General features: G+C 43.0%; 1 protein-coding gene across 2 annotated transcripts in view; it reads right to left on the reverse strand.

Moving 5' to 3' along the window:
- Positions 1–22,390, reverse strand: part of LOC137434375 (casein kinase II subunit alpha) — an 84,525-nt gene that overhangs the window by 46,734 nt on the left and 15,401 nt on the right. Inside the window, exons 3-7 of one of the 2 annotated variants that reach the window (XM_068127303.2) lie at positions 18,591–18,702; positions 17,616–17,717; positions 17,270–17,320; positions 17,098–17,157; positions 10,444–10,527 (exon numbers count right to left, since the gene is read on the reverse strand). In XM_068127303.2, coding sequence (XP_067983404.1) covers positions 10,444–10,527; positions 17,098–17,157; positions 17,270–17,320; positions 17,616–17,717; positions 18,591–18,702 — 409 coding nt within the window. Of the gene's footprint in view, positions 1–10,443; positions 10,528–17,097; positions 17,158–17,260; positions 17,321–17,615; positions 17,718–18,590; positions 18,703–22,390 lie in introns of both variants that reach the window. The other variant, XM_068127302.2, reaches the window with a different exon arrangement.

The following is a 22,390-nucleotide window of genomic DNA, read 5'->3' on the forward strand; positions in this document are numbered from 1 at the left end:
GGGAAAACCACATTTCAAATCTGGCCTCCAAAGCCAGTCGCCGACTGGGCATCCTCCGTCGTGCGAAGTCCTTCCTTGGCACACCTGAGCTCCTCACCACATACAAGGCTTTCATCCGCAGCTCAATGGAATACTGCTCTCCCCTCTGGGCTGGTGCACCTGCCTCACACCTAGCTCGTCTTCACGCTGTTGAAACCAAAGCATTCAGAATCATTGGAATCTCCCGCGATGAAGCTAACTCCAAGGGCCTCTCATTCACTCACCGCAGGCAGGTTGGTGGTCTTTCCGTCTTCTACAGACTCCTCTCTGGCCTTGCCCCCCCCCCCCCCCCAGCTCTCTCTGGGCTCTGTCCAGCAAATATTCCTACAGGTCGCACAAGATCTGCCTGCAACCCTCTTATGGTTAAACTGCCAAAATCAAGACTCTCTGCTCACCTTCACTCCTTCATTCCTCTTTTCTCCCGCCTCTGGACAAACTCCCTCACTCTCTTCAATCCCACTCCACCCTCCAGGTCTTTAAAACAGCTGTTCACCACCATCTCTTATCTTCCCCCATCTAAAACATTGATCTTTTCTATCCCCACTAATTTCACCCCAATTCCACTTTTTTGAAATACCAACTTCTGTCCTGGAAGTCCTTGGTGTCCTTGTGTTTGATACTTCTGCCACCCCCCTCCCCCCAAGCCCTCTCCCTCCCACACATCTCCCTGCTCTTAAATGTTGTGTGCCCTCAAGTGTTTGTGTGCTTCCCCTTCTCTTGTCTTCCGCTCCCTCTTTTTATATATTTTGTTTGTCTGGTTGATTTGTTTGTGAAGTAAATGTCAGCTCTTTCACGAGCCTCGATTCAGCATACAAAAAAAAAAAAAAAAAAAAAAATGGCATTGGCAAAATTATTGACACCCCAGACTTAATATTTGGTAGCACACAGCCTTTGTACAAAATAACTGCAGTCAAGCACTTCCTATAGCCATGAATGAGCTTCCTATACCTCTCCACTGGCAGTTTGTTCCACTCTTCTTGTGCAAACTGCTCCAGTTCTCCCAGATTTGAAGGATGCCTTCTCCCAACTGCTGTTTTCAGATCTCCCCACAGGTGTTCCATGGGATTTAGATCTGGACTCATTGCTGGCCACTTCAGATCAGTCCAGCGTTTTGTCTTGAACCATTCCTGGGTGCTTTTTGAAGTGTGTTTGGGGAAGACCCATGACCTTCGATGTAGACCAAGCTTTCTGACACTGGGTTGAACATTGCGCTCCAAAATGCCTTGGTAATCTCCTAATTTCATGATGTCGAGCACACATTCAAGGCACCCAGTGCCAGAGGCAACACAGCAACCCCAAAAGATCACTGAACCTCTTCCATGTTTGACTGTAGGGATGGTGTTCTTTTCTTTGAAGGCTTCATTTTGTTTTCTGTAAACATAGAGATGATGTGCTTTAACAAAAAGCTCTAATTTGGACTCGTATGTCCACAGGACATTCTCCAGTCGGGTTCGCAAATTTTGGCAAACTCCAGTCGGGCTTTCTCATATCTCTCTCAGCAGTGGGATCCTCCTGGGTCTCCTACCATAGAACCCCCTTTCATTGAGTTGGTGACAGATGGTGTGAGTTTAAACTGTCGTACCTTGTGTCTGAAGGTCAGCTTGAATCTCTGGCAGTTGATCGAGGTGCTTTGTCCACCATTCGAACAATCCTTCGCTGCAATCTTCGATCAAGCTTTCTCTTGCGGCCACGTCCAGGGAGGTTGGCTACAGTGCCATGGGTCTTAAAGTTCCTGATAACGTTGCGTACGGTGGATACAGGAACATGAAGGTCTCTGGAGATGGACTTGTAGCATTGAGATTGTCCATGCTTCGCTGCAATCTTGTGTCTGACCTCCTCAGACAATTCTTTGGTTTTCTTTCTTTTCTCCATGCTCAATGGGGTACACACAGTGACACAAAGCAGCAGAATGACTCCTTTTCTCTATTCAAACTGATTGAATGAGTGATTTTTATATTGCAGGCACCTGCAACTCACCACAGGTGAGTTCAATTCCAGAGTAAAGGAGAATCACCTGCTTGAAATCTAATTATTTCTAACAACTTCTAAAAGGTGCCAATAATGTTGTCCGGGTCATTTTAGGATTTCTATGTGGAATAAACTAAGAATTAGTCATTTTTTCAGCTTCTTTTGTTCCACTGCAAACCAAATAAATAAATATGTGGATACCAAAATATTTTTTTATTTCAACAATTTTCTGGAATATATGGTGCATTATTTGAAAAAAGTGCAGGGGTGCCAATATGTTTAGCCATGGCTGTACCTGCATTATCCATGCACCCTATTATGTCGCACACATTGCCATTATCTGTAGCTTTATCGATTACACTGAAAAACAACAAATTTGCTACTGAGGTAAAAGTTCACGTCTTAGATCAGTTACAGTGCCGATTTTGAATCTGAAATCGGAATTAACCCAACACGCAAGGAATTCTAGTTTCAGAAAAAATTGTAAATCCAGTCATGGATTACAAGTGTTCTTTTTAATACTCTGTATACTTCATTATAGTAATAATATTATAATATATTTTAATACAATTATATTTCAGATTGTTATGAATAGACAAACATGTCTGAACAGTGCAGACTGCTTATGCTACATATGTGGCAAGTATACGCTTCACACCAAATGGTGAAAAAACATAACCAATAGTCTTAAGGTCGCATACAATCACTACTGTGGTTGCAAGGTGGGCAACGAAGACAAGACATGGGCACCATACATATGATGCAATGTTTGTACCTCCGGACTGACACAAACGTTTAATGGGAAAGGAACGTCGATGCCATTCGCCGTCCGAATCTTCAAGTCAAAGCTGAACCCACTGGAGCTGGCTGAATGGGAGACTTTCAAACTGGTAATTCACAATTTCCTGGGGAACCAAAGAGCAGCCCACTTTGCCAAGTTGGTTCAAGATATGATAAAGGCCTTTGAAGAAATGGGTTGCCGTATTGTTGCTGAAGTTGCATTTTCTTCATTCACAATTGGACTTCTTTCCAGCCAAACTTTGTGCTGTGAGTGATGTGCATGGTGAGAGGTTACACCAATATATCAGCACAATGGACATGCACTAATCAGGGGTTTCAACCCCAACATGATGGGGGACTAATATGCTGGTCTCTTCAGAGACAAACCACCGCTAGTTACAAGCGTAAAAGCAAGTGCTTAAAGCTTTTATTAATGTATATAGTTAATAACTATATATAATAAAAAAAAAAAAAAAAAAAAAAAAAAAAAAGTTAATAACTATATACAGTATATATATATACAGTTAATGTAAAGTTAATGTTTATAGTTAATGTAAACTATATACAGTGTGTTTCGGTTTATGGTTAACAGTTACTGTATACGATGGGTTAACAAACAATGCTTTAAAAATATAATTTTCTGTGACTAAAAATCCTAACGTGCGGCGTCAATTCTGACTTAAAGATTTGGAATCAGCATGCATGAATTAAGGACACCTACATTTACCTCAGTAGCAGATGGAAAGTTATTGATTATTGGGATATTTAACGATGACTTTGGTGCACATTAGGACAAAATTGCATCAATGAAGGTGAATATGATTTTGTTTTTTCAAACTATATTCCCCATGGCTAGTCGATCTGTATGAAGTTTGGCATCGATCTGCGAAGCGGTTTTGGAGAGGATTTTTAAACGTTTTTGTTTTCAATCCAATAGGGAGGGCTACCACGCCATGTGACCAATGACATCATAAATTTAATTCTTCACTGACATTGGGTCGTAGATCAGGTATATGAAGCTTCAGACTTTTCAGATAACGATTTCGATTCAACCAATTATGGTGGAGTACGTTATCGTTATCACCCTATATATCCAATGGGGAGTTGAATGACAAATGCAAAGTTTAAATTTTTACAGAATGTGGACAACACAACACAACACAACACCAACAATAGTTTTGCTACCCCTTTGAGTGAGACGAATGAAATAAATAGGCCGTGGGCTACAATAGCTGCTGGTGTACTCTGCCTTCCCTCCCCCCTAACTCCCCACGCACACCTCAAACACTATTTTTCTGATGCCCTGGAGTATCCTGAACATAAAATCAAATATTAACATTGCATAAGTTGGGACGAACTAGTCATTTTGAATCAAGAGATTGAAGTAACCTCAAAACGCGACCGTGGTCAATTCACGGCACACTCAATTTCCATGTTTCATACTGGTAATTTGTGTGGTCATTATAGCAGTAATACATACAAATAAGGTACAAATTGAAAGCTTAGCTTCTGCTGATTCTTCGGAAATCAATATTATCACATTTCAGAAATATTTTGTGCGAGTGGACTACATATGCCCGCACCCCACATCCATATCCGGAGCGTCACAAAAATTATCAATTTTCTACATTTACTTTTGTTTGAAGTGCATGTGTGACACTTTATTCATCCAAGTCATACACTACATGGCCAAAAGTGTGCAGACACCCCTTCTAATTAGTGGATTTGGCTGTTTCAGCCACACCCATTGTTGACAGGTATATATAATCAAGCACACAGCCATGCAATCTCCATAGACAAACACTGGCAGTAGAATGGGCCGTACTGAAGAGCTCAGTCACTTTCAACGTGGCACCGTCATAGGATGCCACCTTTCTAACAAGTCAGTTCGTCAAATTTCGGCCCTGCTAGAGCTGCCTCGGTCAACTGTAAGTGCTGTTATTGTGAAGTGGAAACATCCCGGAGCAACAAAACAAAAACAGCTCAGCCGCAAAGTGGTAGGTCATACAAGCTCACAGAACGGGAACGCAGAGTGCTGAAGCGCGTAGCGTACTTACCCTTGGGATGTGCAGTCTGGGTTCAATCCCAACCCGATTAATAAACTCTCCGATTGATGCTCCGCAGGCGGCTGCGTCACTCGGATGAATGTTAAGCCGGATGTCCTAGCTGCTTGCATTGCTTGGTGGACATCATTAAAGTAGTTGCATACGAATCCATTAATGATTATTATTGTGAAAGAAAGGAAATGTGATAACTTGAAGCGAACGGGACGTTTTAAGGTTTAACAGTTACGGTTGTCGAAAAAGGAATGGAAATGAATGGCCAACGCAGTCACTGCACTGCGACAAAGCACGCGCTGCGGTGAATTTCCTTGCGGTGCGCAAAGAGTTTAACCCGCTCCGTACATAGATCCACTGTCACGTGCATGGTCATCATGGCTGTCCACGTTTAACCCGCTCCGTACGTACACTACATCACCAACGTATGCGGACACCCCTTCTAATTAGTGGATTCGGCTGTTTCAGCCACACCCATTGCTGACAGGTATATATAATCAAGCACACACCCATGCAATCTCCGTAGACAAACTGTCAGTAGAATGGGCCGTACTGAAGAGGTCAGTGACTTTCCACGTGGCAACGTCATAGGATGTCACCTTTCCAACAAGTCAGTTTGTCGAATTTCTGCCCTGCTAGAGCTGCCCCGGTCAACTGTAAGTGCTGTTATTGTGAAGTGGAAATGTCTAATAATAATAACAATTCATTTATTTTGTATAGCGCTTTTCAAGAAGCCCAAAGGCGCTTTGACAGAGTGCAAAACATAATGCATAACAATACATGAAAACAACAATTGCAAAAAGACAAGAATCAATAGGGAAATATTTAAAGCAAAAGGAGGGAGAAGGAGAAGAGATAGTCAGGGGTTAAATGCTGTGGGTTGAATGTTGAATGCAGTGTTGAAGAAGTGTCTAGGAGCAACAACAGCTTAGCCGCGAAGTGGTAGGCCACACAAGCTCATATAACGGGACCGCTGAGTGCTGAAGCGCACAGCACGTATAAATCGTCTGTCCTCGGCTGCAGCACTCACTACCGAGTTCGAAACTGCCTCTGGAAGCAGCGTCAGCGCAACAACTGTTCATCAGGAGCTTCATGAAATGGGTTTCCATGGCCGAGCAGCCGCACACAAGCCTAAGATCACCATACGCAATGGCAAACGCCGGCTGGAGTGGTGTAAAGCTCGCCGCCATTGGACTCTGGAGCAGTGGAAACGAGTTCTCTGGAGTGATTAATCACACTTCACCATCTGGCAGTCCGACGGACGAATCTGGGTTTGGCGGATGCCAGGAGAACGCTACCTGCCCGAATGCATTGTGCCAACTGTAAAGTTTGGTGGAGGAGGAATAATGGTCTGGGGCTGTTTTTCATTGTTCGGGCTGGGCCGCTTATTTCCAGCGAAGGGAAATCTTAATGCGACAGCATAAAATGGCATTCTAGACAATAATTGTGTGCTTCCAACTTTGTGGCAACAGTTTGAGGAAGGCCCTTTCCTGTTTCAGTATGACAATGCCCTCGTGCACAAAGCGAGGTTCATACAGAAATGGTTTGTCGAGATCGGTGTGCAAGAACTTGACTGGCCTGCACAGAGCCATGACCTCAACCCCATCAAACACCTTTGGGATGAATTGGAATGCCGACTGCGAGCCAGGCCTAATCGCCCAACATCAGTGCCCGACCTCACTGATGCTCTTGTGTCTGAATGGAAGCAAATCCCCGCAGCAATGTTCCAACATCTAGTGGAAAGCCTTCCCAGAAGAGTGGAGGCTGTTATAGCTGCAAAGGGGGGACCAACTCCATATTAATGCCCATGATTTTGGAATGGCATGTTTGACGAGCACATACATGTGTGATGTTCAGGTGTCCACATAATTTTGGATGTCCACATGTCCATGTAAGGTGTGGAGGAATATATATTATTTAATATATCTCTGGGTAGGTGTGGAGGAATATATAATTATTTATATATTCTTTCCTCTGGCAAAATGTGTTTTCCTCCTTTGAGAAAAGGCTTGCAATGGACAGGTCAAGAATTGACCTGTAAAGGCAGAGTAAAAAGTTGCTTAATTATCCCAACTGATAAGAACTGTCTAAGATGTGTCTCACAAAGCGCCAAGAGAAGAACCAGAGTGTCTCTGTCTGAAACGGCTCGGAGACACATTCCTTACCTTATAAGGAGTGAACATTGATATTAAAAGGTAAAAGTGGGACTTCGAAACACACGAAGCTGTGCTGGATCGAGGACCGAAGGAGAGGAGATTGGGGCCATACTGCCGGCTGAACGAGACTTCGACGAGTTTAGTTAGTTCATAGTTATTCATGTTTTTACATTGAATCAGTTCGTTAATTCCCTACCCTTCCTTTTGAGTTAAATAAATCGAATACAATGACAAAGTGGAGTCTTTCTTCTTCTAGTAAGAAATAGAACTCTTCCACATAAGGTATATTAAAATAAAATGTGTTCATATACCTAACATTTGATTCCACAACTACGATTTTATGACAAACTGACAAAGTTATGGCAAATTCCAAAATGGCACTCTTTAATCGAAGAGGGCAAAGCAGCTAGCATACATTCATGGGATTGAACAAATCAACAGCTCATGTATCAATTCTATATTTTATGCTTCTGTGATGTAACATATGGTAATTTCCGCCAGGTTATATCAGAACGAGACGATTCTTTACACGGTCAGGGATTGTTTAACCCCGTTCAAAAATTACATAACTATTTTTTAGAGAGGTGCATACCGACGGACTGGCTTGACTACCTTACTAATAATTTTTTTTCGACATTGATTAGATTTTAGCGGTCTTATCGTGAGTAACACTCAACCCAAACAAGGCTGTTGCAAAAGTGCAATATTGCCTTCCAATTATTTGTGAAGTCCCAAAGCCAAGCCTTGCAGTTGGACATGAAGGAGCTAATGACGTACCCATTGACCCCTGCTCCATATAGCATCAGGACAGCTGATGGATTTCTGACAAAGACAGACAAATCAGAATGTTTCCAGAATCTGACCAAAGAGTGTGAAGATGCTCCAGTACCATCAGTGGAGTCTACGCTTGTGGTCCATGATGGTTAATGCTTACTTCCACCACATGGAGATACCAGTGAATTTCAGTCTGATTTGCCACACGATTTTTGATATGGTATCAAAGACAACAGACGCAGTGTTCAGCACGGATATGTATACTGCCATTTCCGTCAACACAATGGAACGTGAAGAAGAGGCAGCAGTCAGAAGCTCATCATCAAGGGTGAAAGCAAAAAGGAACCCCCCGGCTGGAAGCTGCTCTTGACAAATGATGAGAAAAAGATGTAATTCATCATTCTCCACTGAAAGTATGGAGTCATCAGTCGTATGCCAGCAAGCTCCTGGAAAGAAAAGTCGTCCTGATCTGTGAAGGGGCTGCATACCAGTTGACGTTTGAAGATACAAGACACTACAAAGAAGATGGAAATTGGAACTCTGCATTCAACCCAAGAGGAAACAGACTCCAGAGTAGTTCTATACTGCATGCAAGTTCGAGCCACTATGGTACATAGGAAATGTTCTGCCAAAACAGCTCATCAATCATCGACAAACCACCAGATTCTGAGGATATGGACTTGGATGACTCGGATGCAGAACTGCCAGATATCCCACATCAGTTTGGTGTAGACAGCACCAACAGTGATCAAGATTGACGATGTTCACCAGTGAATGAACTCTGTGCCCGTTCATTGTATTGAATACATTACCCAGTATACCTTGCAGTGTGGTAGCTCATGCATTTGTTAATGTGCATACATTATATCAGTTGAGTTTCACCCTTCATCATATTGTAATCTTTATGACAATATGTTACATCAGAGAAACATAAAATATAGAATTGGTGCATGAGTTGTTGATGTATTCAATCCCATTAATGTATGCTAGCTGTTTTGCTTCCTTCTATTAATGAGCGCTATTTTTGAACTTGCCATAACTTTGTCAGTTTATGTCATAAAATCATAGTTATGGCATCAAATGTTAGGTATAAGAAGTTTATTTTAATATATGACTTGGATGAATAAAGTCTCACATATGCACTTCTTTTGTGAGGTGCCAGATATGTACGTGGGGTGCGGGCATATGTAGTCCAATAAATCACATGAAATATTTCTGAAACGTGATAATATTAATTTCATAAGAAGAAACAGAAGCTATGCTTTCATTTTGTACCTCATTTGTATGTAATACTGCTATAATGAACGCACAAATTACTAAAGTATGAAACATGGAAATTGAGTGCGACGCGAATCGACCATGGTCAGGCTTTGAGGGTACCTCTAAATACACAACACACACAACATGCATTTTAAAAGCCATTTTCCCTGCTAGAGCGGGGGTTAGCCTTGCGGTCCCCATGACAATCTTCTTCATTTTGCCCTATTTTCTGCATCTCTCCTTGTTAACCCCCTTGCCCGCATTTCTTCTTCCACCATCTTTAGCCAAGTCTTTCTCGGTCTTCCCCGTCCTCTACTTCCTTCTACATTCATTTCCATCACTCTTCTCAACCAGTCACTTTCATCCTTCCTCAACACATGACCAAACCATCTCAACCTGTTCCTCTTCACAGCATCAATCACAGGCTCTATTCCCATCATCTTTCGCAATTCATCATTTGTCTTCCTCTCTCTCAACGATACTCTGCACATCCATCGAACCATTCGCATTTCCATCCTTTCCAACCTTCGTTGCTGCTCGACGTTCATTACCCATGTCTCGCTCCCATAAATCATAACACTTCTCACACATGCAGCATACACCTTTCCCTTCAGCTTCAACGACACTCCCCTCCTCATCAGCACGCCACTCAGTTCCCGAAGCTTCTTCCATGCACATCTCACTCTAGCAACCGTTGCCGAGTCTGATCCACCTTCTCCATTCAGCATGTCTCCGAGGTAGCAAAATGTTTTCACACCTTCCAGCTTCACGCCGTCTCCAAGATCCAACTCAACATTTCCTCCATCTGCAGCTCCCTCTGTGCACACCTTACATTTGAATGTAGCTGCCACACTGGTTAATGACCCTCTCAGACCACTACATTTTTGATGAACCCACTCAGTGCACATTGTACATTGAATGGAGTTCACTCCGACACCCTTCCTACACACAGCACAGGGCCACTTCCCAGTTCTTTCCACCTCACCACATGCTTTACCACTTGCCATCACCTTCGTCTTTCCGATATTCACCTTCAGACCTTTTGTCTCCATACATTCCTTCCACTTGTTCATCTTTTCCTTCAGTCCATCCAGGGTACCTCTAAATATTGATCCAAAAAGACAAGTTCATCACAACTTATGCAATGCTAACATTCGATTTCATGTTCAAGATACTCTAGGGCATCAGAAAAATATAGTGCCAGAGGTGTGTGAGAGGGTGTGGGAGGGGGGGGGGGGGGGGGGGTTGGTACCCCAACACCGGTAGTAGCTCATGGCCTGGAACATTTACATCTAAGTGGGAGCAGTAGAAACCCGAGTCTCATTTAACATCCACAAGGTATATAAAAGCAAGCAGAAGTTAAATTTATCGAGGATCTATGTGCTGCAGTGCAAAACAGACGGCCTGACCTTTCGGTTTTCATGATCAATCATGACGTTGTGAGGTTTTACATCACGGTGCATGATACCCATGCTGTGGCAATAATCCAAGGCCTGGAGAACAAAAGAGAAAAACACTGCATGAGAAACGCTCCAAATTTGCATTAGAAACTAATAAAACGTGGACAGATGTCATGTTTTTGGCTCAAACGTATCAACCCTCCCACCCTCAACCACTCGTGAAGAGAATGAGTGCATTGAGGATTTAAAGCTAGCCGCATGATGGAACAACTTGACCAGTGTGCGTGATGTTAGCTCGTGATGCGGGTATACACTGATGTGAACCCCAAAAAGGTTTTTAGGGAGATTTTCAAATGCATCTAGTTCTAGACAATATATATTGCATTTTTTATTATAGGGAATATTTATTTTTAGGGCCTAGCCCATAGGGCAATGCCATCTGGAACAGCATTTGTGTGTCTGTATTTTTTCTATGTGTTAGGTGCCATCGGTAGATTTGCGCTATCAATGGATCCATCGTTCGTGCAGGCATCAGTAGATGGCGCAGGCATCGATTGACCGATCGCGCTGGCGCAAGACAGGTAGTCAATCAGGATCAGTATAGTCTGATTGAATATGGATAAGACACCCTCCCCTTTTATCGAGACTTGGGACTCTCTACCACACAAGCATGCACCCTCCCTGTCCCTGCCTCCAACTCCATCCCCCCCAATTAATTTTGACAACCAACATGATCAATCACCACTCATTGTGTATGTACTTTCAATCCTATTCTTTTCCTTACTCATGAACTTAGTCTGAAATGAATGGTTGGTGATGGTGAAAAGCAGAAAGAATAGGTGAACTCCTAGTATACAATAATCTAACAAGAAAAGAAAGGACAGGCACGAATGAAGGATTAGCTAGGGTGCACACAAGAGACTAGAGTGGTAGGTAGGGTGACATCTGACACCAGACAAACATTACACTGATACGAAGACATGGCACTAAAAAGGAAGAAACAATTACAAAAAAGAGGTTTTTCTAAATATTTCCTACAAACAATCCTTACCATTTCTCCCTCCCCTCCTGACACAAATCGACCGACGGCACTGCGCTATCTACCGACGATACGCATCCATCGATGGCGCAAAATGATGCCTGTGCCATCTCCCGATGCCTGCACGAACGATGGATCCATTGATAGCGCAGCGCGATCGGTCGATAGCGCAAATCTACCGATGGCGCATAACATATGTATGTTCCTCACAAACGTCCACCAATCAGAGCTGAGGATCTGGTCACATGCCAGGGGGGCAGTATTTAGTAACCATTACAGTTGCATATTTTACTGAAAGGAAAAACAATAACCTTCTGTGGAACGTTTTGGGGTCCCAGCGGATGTCGTAAGGTAGGTCGGTAGGTTTCAGAAATTCCTCAATGCAATTATGATTTTGAAATGCGATTGACCCAGACCTTGCTCCCGAATCCGTAAGTGACCAGATGACGACAAGCCCGGCTATGTCGTTGTTCGACTATCGGTCTTGTTATAGAGTCCAAGGCTCATAGAAGAGCACACACGCACACGCATTGACTTTGAGGAAGAAACTTCTGGAATTCGCCGACTGCCGGGGGTTCCGTCTAAATGGTGGAACTAGTCCCTCTGCAGCAAATGGGGCATTTCTAGGGAGCAATCTCCCTTCCCAACCGATGCCATCCATTGGGTTTATCCATGCTCTATCCTCTAAAATCTAAATGCTGGGCATCAAGCAAGGAAGCAGCATGTAACATTGATAAAGTATTTAGTGGGACTCGGCCATGGTTAGAACCGCCGAGCTCCCCAACTCAGAGCGGACGACGTTCTAACCACAATTGCCTGCGTCTGTTTAACAATATAACAAAGATAAGTGGAATTGGCTACAAGTGTTTAACCTCGAGGTCGATGAAAAGGACAGATTCACAGGTGAGTCTCCCACGACATAGACTTAATCATGAGGCAAACTCGAGGAAACTCTTTGGTGATGCCCAAGTGCCATGAATGCAAAGTGCTTGGCATTTAGATAGATCTATTTCTCCAGTGCATGACCAGAGTAAGATCATTTCAGGGTTCAAGCACATTCATAAATATTTGGCAGTTTAAAGGTTTATAAAGGTGTGTGACGAGTACAATGTACACCCGTTTGGTTAACAAGGAGCTTCACACAATCACAAGAAAGAACATTTAACAATCACAGAAGCTCACTTGGGTATCTGGCCAGGTAGTAGAGGATCAGTACTAATGTCCCATGACCAAATCTCTTGAACAAAGGTTTGAAAGTGTTTTTGACATGCCTGAAGGGTACTGAACAAATTTGGCTTGGGCTGCCCTCTTCAAAGTTCTGGCAATTTTCGGTAGGTGTCAAATGAGGTCAAACAGGGGTCAAAATTGAAATATATTCTAATCCTTTTGAAAAGTATACCAAATTACTCGTCTGGTCAGAAGGAATCCAAAAAAGTACAGTTTGCCCTATCTGTGAACTTTAGTTACCGCTCTATGGACAGAAACATGAAAAGGTCAACGCACTTTGGGCAGGGGGTCAAATTTACTAATACGGTTAAGATTGTCCAATTTCAATGATCTTGGTGTCAAATTATATGCCTTCTGACATAACATGACAAATTCAACTGAACAACTGAAAATTCAAATTAGCCACCTTGACCTTGAAATTTCAAAATTGCCACAATAAATGAATGTTTGTACATAAAATTGGGTAACCCTGTTTTGCAGTCAAATTTTTCCATTTAAAACTTATGTTTAAAGTACCATATTGACTGTGAGTGTCTTTGACAAGACAGTTTGGCAACTAAATATATTCAAGCGTTTTTTAAATGGCCGGCATGGACACCAAAATGGTGACGAAAAGATGTGAAAAAAGTTACAGAAGCTTAACATTTATAATCAAGTATAATGATATTTTCTTGAAAGTACTGTTAAGGGGTCCTCCCCTATCCCCTGGTCTCGGTAAACCTCCGAACCCCGAGAGGGTCCACGGCAGAAAGATATGTTATCCTTGGTTGAAATTAATCAATAATGAAACCACACCAAGGGTGATGAACAAACAATAATATATTATAAATCACACAAAAAGAGCCATACAACAATGGGGGCAATCAACCCTACAATCAAATCTTAAGATGGTAACCTTATCTATTCCTTTAACCCAAACTCACAGCACTCCCCCAATGTCTCTGTATCCCTCCAAGGCGAAGTCGATTCGCTTCAGCGATCGTTGGATCAATGTCCGATCACAATCAATTGAGGCGTGGACGATCGAAGCAACCCATAGGTCACGTGGTCCAACACCCCGCACAATAGCGGTGGAATGGGAAACCTCCCAAAGACGCGTTCCGACGTACACGTTTGCGGTGCAATCAGCGAGTCTCCTTATAATCCTCAAAAGCCACTTTCTTGCACAGCCGTCCCCGGTAACCCACCGGGGAATAATGCCCGGCCGACGCGACAAAAACCTGTTCACTGAAGGTTGGTGAAAGCCGTCCGCCATGGCGAAGATGGCGGACGGCTTTCACTCGAACCGGGGCTTTGAGGCAAGGATACTCCGGAACCTCAATGAGGATACCCGACTACGCAGGCTCCACAGCAATCCGGCGATATCCCCTATCGCACGAACTTCCCTTCAAGGACGCAAAGTTCACTCGCACTGTACGTTCGACCGCTCGGTCCGGAGCTTCAACAAAAACGTCTTTTCACGATCTCCTCACGCTTCTTCTTCCTCGCTCCCTTTGTCTTCCGGGTCACGATCAGATTTCCGACCACATTTTACGAGGAGCGCTTTTAAACCTTTTAACCACAATAACCCTTTCCCTTAAGCCACAAAAAGCATAATATCTAGAACCAACAATGATAACAATAACAACCATAATTAGGGCCGAATCCGTAACAGTACCATAAGACATGATGTACAAGAATGTGTTATTTTACAAAGTGACTCCAGATGCATGTTCCATATTGAATTCCATACAAAATGCAATATGTTAATGAGGATGACAGGCTGAGAATAACTGCACTTCAACAATGTGCTTTGCTCCATTGGCAGAAAGTTTGTGGACACTGTTGGATAAAGCTGTTGTTATAAATCGAGGGGAATTGCAATAAAAAAGGCTGTTGAATATTGAATGTACACATTTCTAAACCTGAATCATAACCCTGACTGAAGGCTAGACTAATATGAGCTCTGTTTTTTTTTTACTCTTCCATCTATCGTTTCGTCTAGGTAGTATCAAGACCCTTCTGTGAAAAATGTCAACACCTGTACTGAAACCTGGTCGAACCAGAAAAAGGGGAAGAGATGTGATAACTGGACTTTGTATCTTATGTAATGAAGAATGTGACGATGATAAGAGCAACCTCTCCAAAGATGCATGGGAACGCATGAAGACCAAGGCACAAGATTGGAGAGGACTGCATAAATTTGGAACTGTTTATGATAAAGTCAATTGGGATGCTGGACCCAATGGTGTGTTTTTTTCACAAGAATTGTAGGACTTCATTGGCAGCTCAACGGGGACTTCAGCAAGCTTTAAGACAAAATGAAAAAGAACAGGAAAAGCAGACACAAGACACACAACAACCTGAACAATCTGTACCGTGCCCTAGCCGCCCTTCACATAGCAAATGTCTTATTCAAGACAACAACCTATGCATCTGGACAAAGCTTTTGCATCTGGAGAAAGCTTTTGTATACTCTGTGAAGGACCGCTGCTGTGACGTCAACTGATGTGGAGATTGCAGACTTCACATGCCAGCATGTTGAAACAGACACAATTCTTCTATTAATATATTCCCAACTTAGGAATTCTGGAGTACAAGATGCCGTTGTTATTGATGTGGAAGCCACAGATGTACTTATATTAGCCACATATGTAGCCCATCAAGTGGAAGGGGTATTGGGTATTAAGCTGAGGAAGGCAATCTTTGATTGCAAAGCACTGTGCAATGAAGACATTGCTAAAGTCATAATCCCCTTCCATATCCACACTGGCGCAGATGCTGTCTCTAGCTTCTATGGTTATGGCAAGAACTGTTTTTGACAGTGCCATGAAATCACATGAAGCAAGGAAGTTGCTGTCAGGACTCGGGAGAAGTCTCCCAATAACAGCAAACACGCTATCTGACATGGAGCTGTTCACCATCAGGTACGTATACAAGGATAACAGGGGCAGCACACTTGGTACAGCGCGGGCATCAAAGTGGGAAGCAATGAAGAGGAAGTAAACTCTAAAGATTCCTCCTGACAGCGATTCCCATAATTTGAAGGTCACGAGAGCCAACTATCAGGTTTTCATCCTGTTAAACTACATGAATCCAGATCCTCCACTGTCATGGAACATGGTTGGAGTACACCAAAGGGCATATGCTCCCCAACACATTACACACGGCCAGCTCTACCTACGTGTCTAAGTAACATTGTTGTTCAAGAACCTAGTACAACAATAGTAAACGATACAGAATCTGACTCTGACATAGATTCGGAAATAAGTGACTTTGATTCTGACTCCGATGGATATGACAATGAGTAGAACAATGAGCTGTAAATGGAGCAAGATATTAATGTTTCTTGTATCATAGAGGTAGATAACTGTAAATGAAAATGGATGATATCAGTAGATGTGCTGATGCTGCGTGCCCAAAGCATGGAGACAAATGTATTAAAGTGTTTCTTCAAGTCTGTCCCTATTAACCAACAGTATATGTTTGACCAATATTAATGACCCAAGGTCCGAAAAATTGAAAGCAAAACCGGGTTACCCGATTTTATGTACAAAAATTCATTTATGGCAGCTATTTTGAATTTTCAAAGTTGTTCAGTTGAATTTGTCATGTCAGAAAACATATAATTAGACACCAAGATCATTGAAATTGGACAATCTTAAGCGTATTAGTAGAGTTGACCCCCTGCCAAAGTGTGTTGATCTTTTCATGTTTCTGTCCATAGCGCGGTAACTAAAGTTCGCAGATAGGGCAAACTATACCTTTTTGGATTCCTTATGACCAGACGAGTAATTTGGTATACGTTTCAAAAGGATTGGAATATTTTTCAATTTTGACCCCTATTTAACCTCATTTGACACCGACCAAAAATTGCCAGAACTTTGAAGAGGGCAGCCCAAGCCAAATTTGTTCAGTACCCTTCAGGCATATCAAAAACACTTTCAAACCTTTGTTCCAGAGATTTGGTCACGGGACATTAGTACTAATCCTCTACGAAGGTGACCCCTTTCCCACACTAGCGGTGCTATGTATATTAGTCGTTCTGCGTGCGGACACAGACACTAGTCTTTCCCGTCCTTTCAAGAACAGGCAAGAAAAATAACAGATTCCTGCTAGTTAAGAGTTTAAGGGACAAGAGAAATTCAGTCACCATGACAAATCCATAAGTGGCGATTGAACAGCAGAACAAATATCAGGAATGTTTTTGGAGACAGACCCTGAAACATTGTTAATGCCAAGCGAGTTTGGCTGTTACAGCAGGACATGGCATGCATCAGCTAATTCTCAAGTTATAACCCTTCTCAAATTTGGAGTTAGTCACATTCAAAAAGGGTGGTACTTCCCTCGTTACTTTTACAGCAACCTTCTTACAATCACGCAAGGAAGGCATCGACTCATGGCAGCAAGAAACACACCTTTAGAATCTCATACATGTAGAACCTGATGTCGTAGTCCGTTAACGTCTGATAAAGTTGCTGCAAAAGAAGACATGGGTCTGTCTCGGCAGCGATTTCAACATAATGGCAGCATTTCTTCGGCACAATTAATGTGGAAAACATATCTGGCTAAGTCCAAAACCTGCAGGACCTTGAAGTCTGTGTTGTTGACGTGTTCAAATACCAAGGCTGGTGTCCTTGACTAAAAAGATAAAAAAGGTAGGCCATCAGGAACAAAACCACACCATACATTTAAAAAAAAATTAATGTATGGTGCATTTACTCAACAATACTCAACAGCAATTTACTGAATTTTAAGATATTTACTCAACATACAAAACAAACTGATAGCTGTGTATAATATGGAAGAGCTCCGTTAGTAGTTCTACTCAAATACATGAGATATCGAAATGGACAGCATGGGTTATGAGCAAGTCGGTACAAAGGCAAACAAGAGGGGAAACAGCGCAAGATCACAAGTAAAATAAAATGCATACCACAGGGTCTTTAACCACGTCCAGCAAGCTGATGATGTTCGGTCCGCCTCGCAAGTTTTCCAAAATCTTTATTTCACGCTTTATCTTTTTCTTTTTCACTGGCTGGTCAGAACAAGAAGGATAAATTAGCACTTGAAATAAAGTGAAGTGCAATGATGCTTTTCTGCAGCATTTGGAAAGAAAAGGCTGAAGGTTGTGCAATAATCTTCAGATTGGCAAATAATGAAATCAAACATGTCTTCCATCATTATGCGATGTTGTCCCCAGCAATGAAAAGAGCAAAAAGGAAAGTCAGACTTGGAGATGGAAAGCGAAGACGCACAACATTATATCAAGCATCACATGTTATAGAAGTGAACGGGGCGATGGAAAATAACCTCACAGAGAATGCTTTGGGGAGATAGCAGAAAATATCATGGCAAATAAGCTACAACTGGAAGCTGTTGGGGTTCAGTGACAATCCTAATAAGTGCAACTGGAGCAGTGGAGCAATGCAACATAGCTGTGATATGGAAAAACTCATACGCTCAATTTGGAAAAACAGGTCAAATTGATCCTCAAAAGAAAAACTCAAACAATGAGGAGCCTTAGCGGGTTGTTTGTTTTGATGACCCCTTCTACACACAGGGGAGTGGGGGCCATATTAGAGTGGGCCACCCGACAGGGGCAATATTAGAGTGGGCCGCCCGACAGGGGCCATATTAGAGTGGGCCGCCCGACAGGGGCCATATTAGAGAAGGCCGCCCGACGGGGCCATATTAGAGAAGGCCGCCCGACGGGGCCATATTAGAGAAGGCCGCCCGACAGGGGCCATATTAGAGAAGGCCGCCCGACGGGGCCATATTAGAGAAGGCCGCCCGACGGGGCCATATTAGAGAAGGCCGCCCGACGGGGCCATATCAGAGAAGGCCGCCCGATGGGGCCATATTAAAGTAGACGCGCGGACACATGCACATACACATGTTTCAGGCATACCTTGAGGATCTTTACCACGACCTTCTCATTGTTGGTAATGTTAATGGCCTCGAACACTTCACTGTACTTTCCCCGTCCAAGTTTCCTCACAAGTTGATAATCATCCTGATTTCTGTATGCCAGGTTGTACAATGGGCAATGTTATCTGGTGTACAAGGATGGTTCCACAAACTAGTCAAGAAAAGTTGTTCATTCGCAGTTATTAAAACAAGACCGAAAGTCTAACAGCGGCGAAGCCAGGCTTGTAAAATATTATAAACCACAAACACATATGATTAGCTTATTACACAGTCGCTAATGCTGTTTGTAACATTAAACAAAGAAATTTGGAGGAATCCCGACATCCATGAGGTAAGTTTTACTTGCAGAACTGAGGGAAGATCTACTGTAATCTATATGCCCCACAAGGGTTGGGTTAATAACATGCTATCAAAAAACCAAGGCAAATTCCTTATTTCCGCGGTTGTTAGTCTGTTCACTGCTTATCATTGATCATGAACCACACACCGCTTCAATCCATTAACTTTGTATTCACGACATTGGGATTAAAGTATTATGGTCATATTTACTATATTATTATTACTAGCAACGGTACCCGCCCTACGGGCGAGGCTTCAATTGTGAGGCCCAAATGAAAAGGTAAAATATCAGAAATTGAAGGCTTTTTAATTTTAAACCATTCATACAGACTTGGCATTTAATATGGAATATATATTTTTTCTTGACTTGGGTTTACTTTCTTCACTCAGTATATCAATCTGGTGAGTTTCTTTTACACTTTGGTGATTTATTTGTTAAAAGAACCATGTCACTGATTGTCTGTCGCAGCAAGAAGTCAACAACAGGATTATATCACAGGTGGCGTGGCAAAATGTACAGACAGGTGCATTTGATGATTGGCTTCACAGTCGGGTATACAAGGGTTGTTGCGTTCTGTATTAGTGGAAAACAACTGCTGCCCGTCTCCAAAAGTTATTGCTGCTTCCTCTGGAGATGGTCCGTCAACTCGACAATGCTGTTTGTCATGGAGTGGTGGCTTTACGAAATTACGGCATGAAACAGTGTGCTATTGCTCGGCAGTATGGCATCACTCAAGGTCAGGTGTCAAAGATCCTGAAACGAAATGCTCAGAGGGGTGTCCCTACTCCAATACCGAGACCAGGACGTCCCCGCAGAACCACAAGGAGGGATGATCGCCAGCTGCACCGGTTAGTCCGCAATGGCCGTTCCAAGTCAGCTAATCGGCTTAGGGCTGAGTGGCAGCAACTGACAAATGTGCCTGTATCCAGAAGGCTACTCAACCAACGACTGGTTCAAGCAGGCTATCGTGCCAGGCGTCCCCTGAGAAAGCCACGCCTGACCAGACAACACCGCCAGTGCCGATTGCAGTGGGCCAGAGAGCACCGTCAATGGCAGCCAGGACACTGGAATCACGTGATCTTCAGTGACGAGTCTAGATTTCTGGTCTATCATCAAGATGGCCGCGTCCGAGTGCGCAGACAAGTGCATGAAGCCTACAACAAAGATTGTATAGTGCCAAGAGTCCAAGCTGGAGGTGGTGGGGTGACCGTTTGGGCTGCTTTTCATGCAGGGGGCAAAACTGACCTGGTTGTTCTGAATGGAAACCTGAACCAGTTCAAGTACAGGGCCATTCTGGATGAAACATTGCTTCCATTTTCTCGTGCAGCCTTTTGAGGAAACTTTGTCTTCCAAGATGACAATGCACGGCCTCATCGTGCTCGCATGATCCAACACTTTCTTGCTGACCGTGGTGTCGAGCATATGGAATGGCCTGCCATGTCCCCGGATATGAATCCGATAGAGAACTTGTGGGCAGAATTAACGCGTCAAATCGACCACATGGACCAGCAGCCGACCTCTGTGCGTGAATTGCAGCAGGCTATTGTCACTGCATGGCAAGCGATTCCTGTCCAAACCTTGGCAAATCTCGTGAACAGCATGCCTCAACGTGTACGTGCTCTCCTGAATGCTTGTGGGGGTTACACGAAGTACTGAACTGTAATTTTACTGTCCGTAATCCCAGTCGTAATTTAACTTTTGTTTTTGTTTAAAAAAGATTTGGCTAATGTGCAAAATAAAGATACTTCTGGAAAACGTACAGAAGTTTAACACAGTACTGTCCATGAATTGAGTTCGATATCAGTTTACATCACTTTCAAGGATCAATTTATTTGTTTCGAAATGTCAAATGTGGTCTTTGTTTCTTTTAAAGGGCATATTAACAAAATCTAGAATAATTTCAACATAATTCCAATGAACTTTTGGTTCTAAGGCATCTTGAAAAGTAAGTTCACCCCCACAAAAAAAATATTCCATATTAAATGCCAAGTCTGTATAAACATCCGTTAAATCATATCACACGCAAATCATCAAAATCTAAACAGTATCTTACGATAATTCACCAAATGTCCCACATTCCACACATCCACACAATCACGTGTATGGATGTTACATGTGTGTGCTGTGCACGTGCCGTGTGTGTGTATGCTACGCACGGGTGGGAGGCCAGAAGCAAACAGGCAATGCAGATACGGCGAATGCTAAAGCATGAAACCAATAAATTCCACATTCCTGTAGCACCTTCAGTCGCACGTCAGACATGGACAGCAAGTTCGTGAAGGACTTCCATGAAAAACGTACCCGTTCGCAAACAAATGGGTACGTACACGTATAGAAACATCGATCGTGGGACCGTGGCGAATCTGCATATGGCGATCCGCAATGTTCACGTTCAGAAAGTAGAAACCATCACGGCATGTTGTCATTCACTTGAACTCGATATCTCTTTTTTAATTCCAAGCAACATAACTCCAATTAATCACAAAATAAACTTTTAACAACATTGTTAATGCTTCCTTCATTGTAAAAACTACCAAATGAACAGTTTAAAGGATTTTGAGCCAATAGGTGTTACGGCCTCGGCAAGATCGATGGAGACAGCGATCTGTTGGCTTATACACCGCCCAAATAGCTATGTGGAATTATCTCATGTAGAGATTAAATGTCTTTGAACTTTTCCTGAGGTCATTATTTACTTTTAATGATGTTGATATACAAATGATGTTTAATGATGTTTATATTGATTTTGGGTCGTCCTTTCCGCATATCTCGTGGGATTGTAAGTTGGATAGACGGCCGTGATGGCGGCGAGGGGGATGGAATTCTCTCAAGCAGGGATTCAACGCCCACAACGGTAACCCGCCGCCCTGCGGGCGGGGCTTCAATTGTGAGCCCCAAATGAAAAGGTAAAATATCAGAAATTGAAGGCTTTTTTTATTTTAAACGATTCATATAAACATCCGTTAAATCATATCACACGCAAATCATCAAAATCTAAACAGTATCTTACTATAATTCACCAAATGTCCCGCAGTGATCGATACACTATGATCGTGATGATCGTGAATTGTGATCGATAATCGTGTTCAAAATCGCTATGTCGTATGTACTCCCGATACAGCAATACCCCGGCCTACGTCATTAATTGGTTCCATAAGCCGTGACGTAACTCGGTTTTTGACGTAAACCGGGAGTAATGTCTTAAAAATGCCTTAAAATGAAGACAAACACCGTAAAACTAGAGTAAATAACTGGAGGAGGCTGCGGCTTCGCCCTGAATCTTTGCCTGTCCCCGTCGGGAGTCCCTCCGTTGTTTTCTATCGGTCGGGTCTTCTCCTCGAACGGGGTGACCGGCACAGACGTGTCGACCGTGAGCGGGCTTGTGTGCCGAGTGGCTCCGCGGCCCGCTTCACCACGGCGTGCTTTACCCAACGTGTCCG

This window comes from Myxine glutinosa, chromosome 10 (assembly GCF_964187855.1).
Source record: "Myxine glutinosa chromosome 10, kmMyxGlut1.1, whole genome shotgun sequence".
In the NCBI taxonomy this organism is placed as follows: Eukaryota; Metazoa; Chordata; class Myxini; order Myxiniformes; family Myxinidae; genus Myxine; species Myxine glutinosa.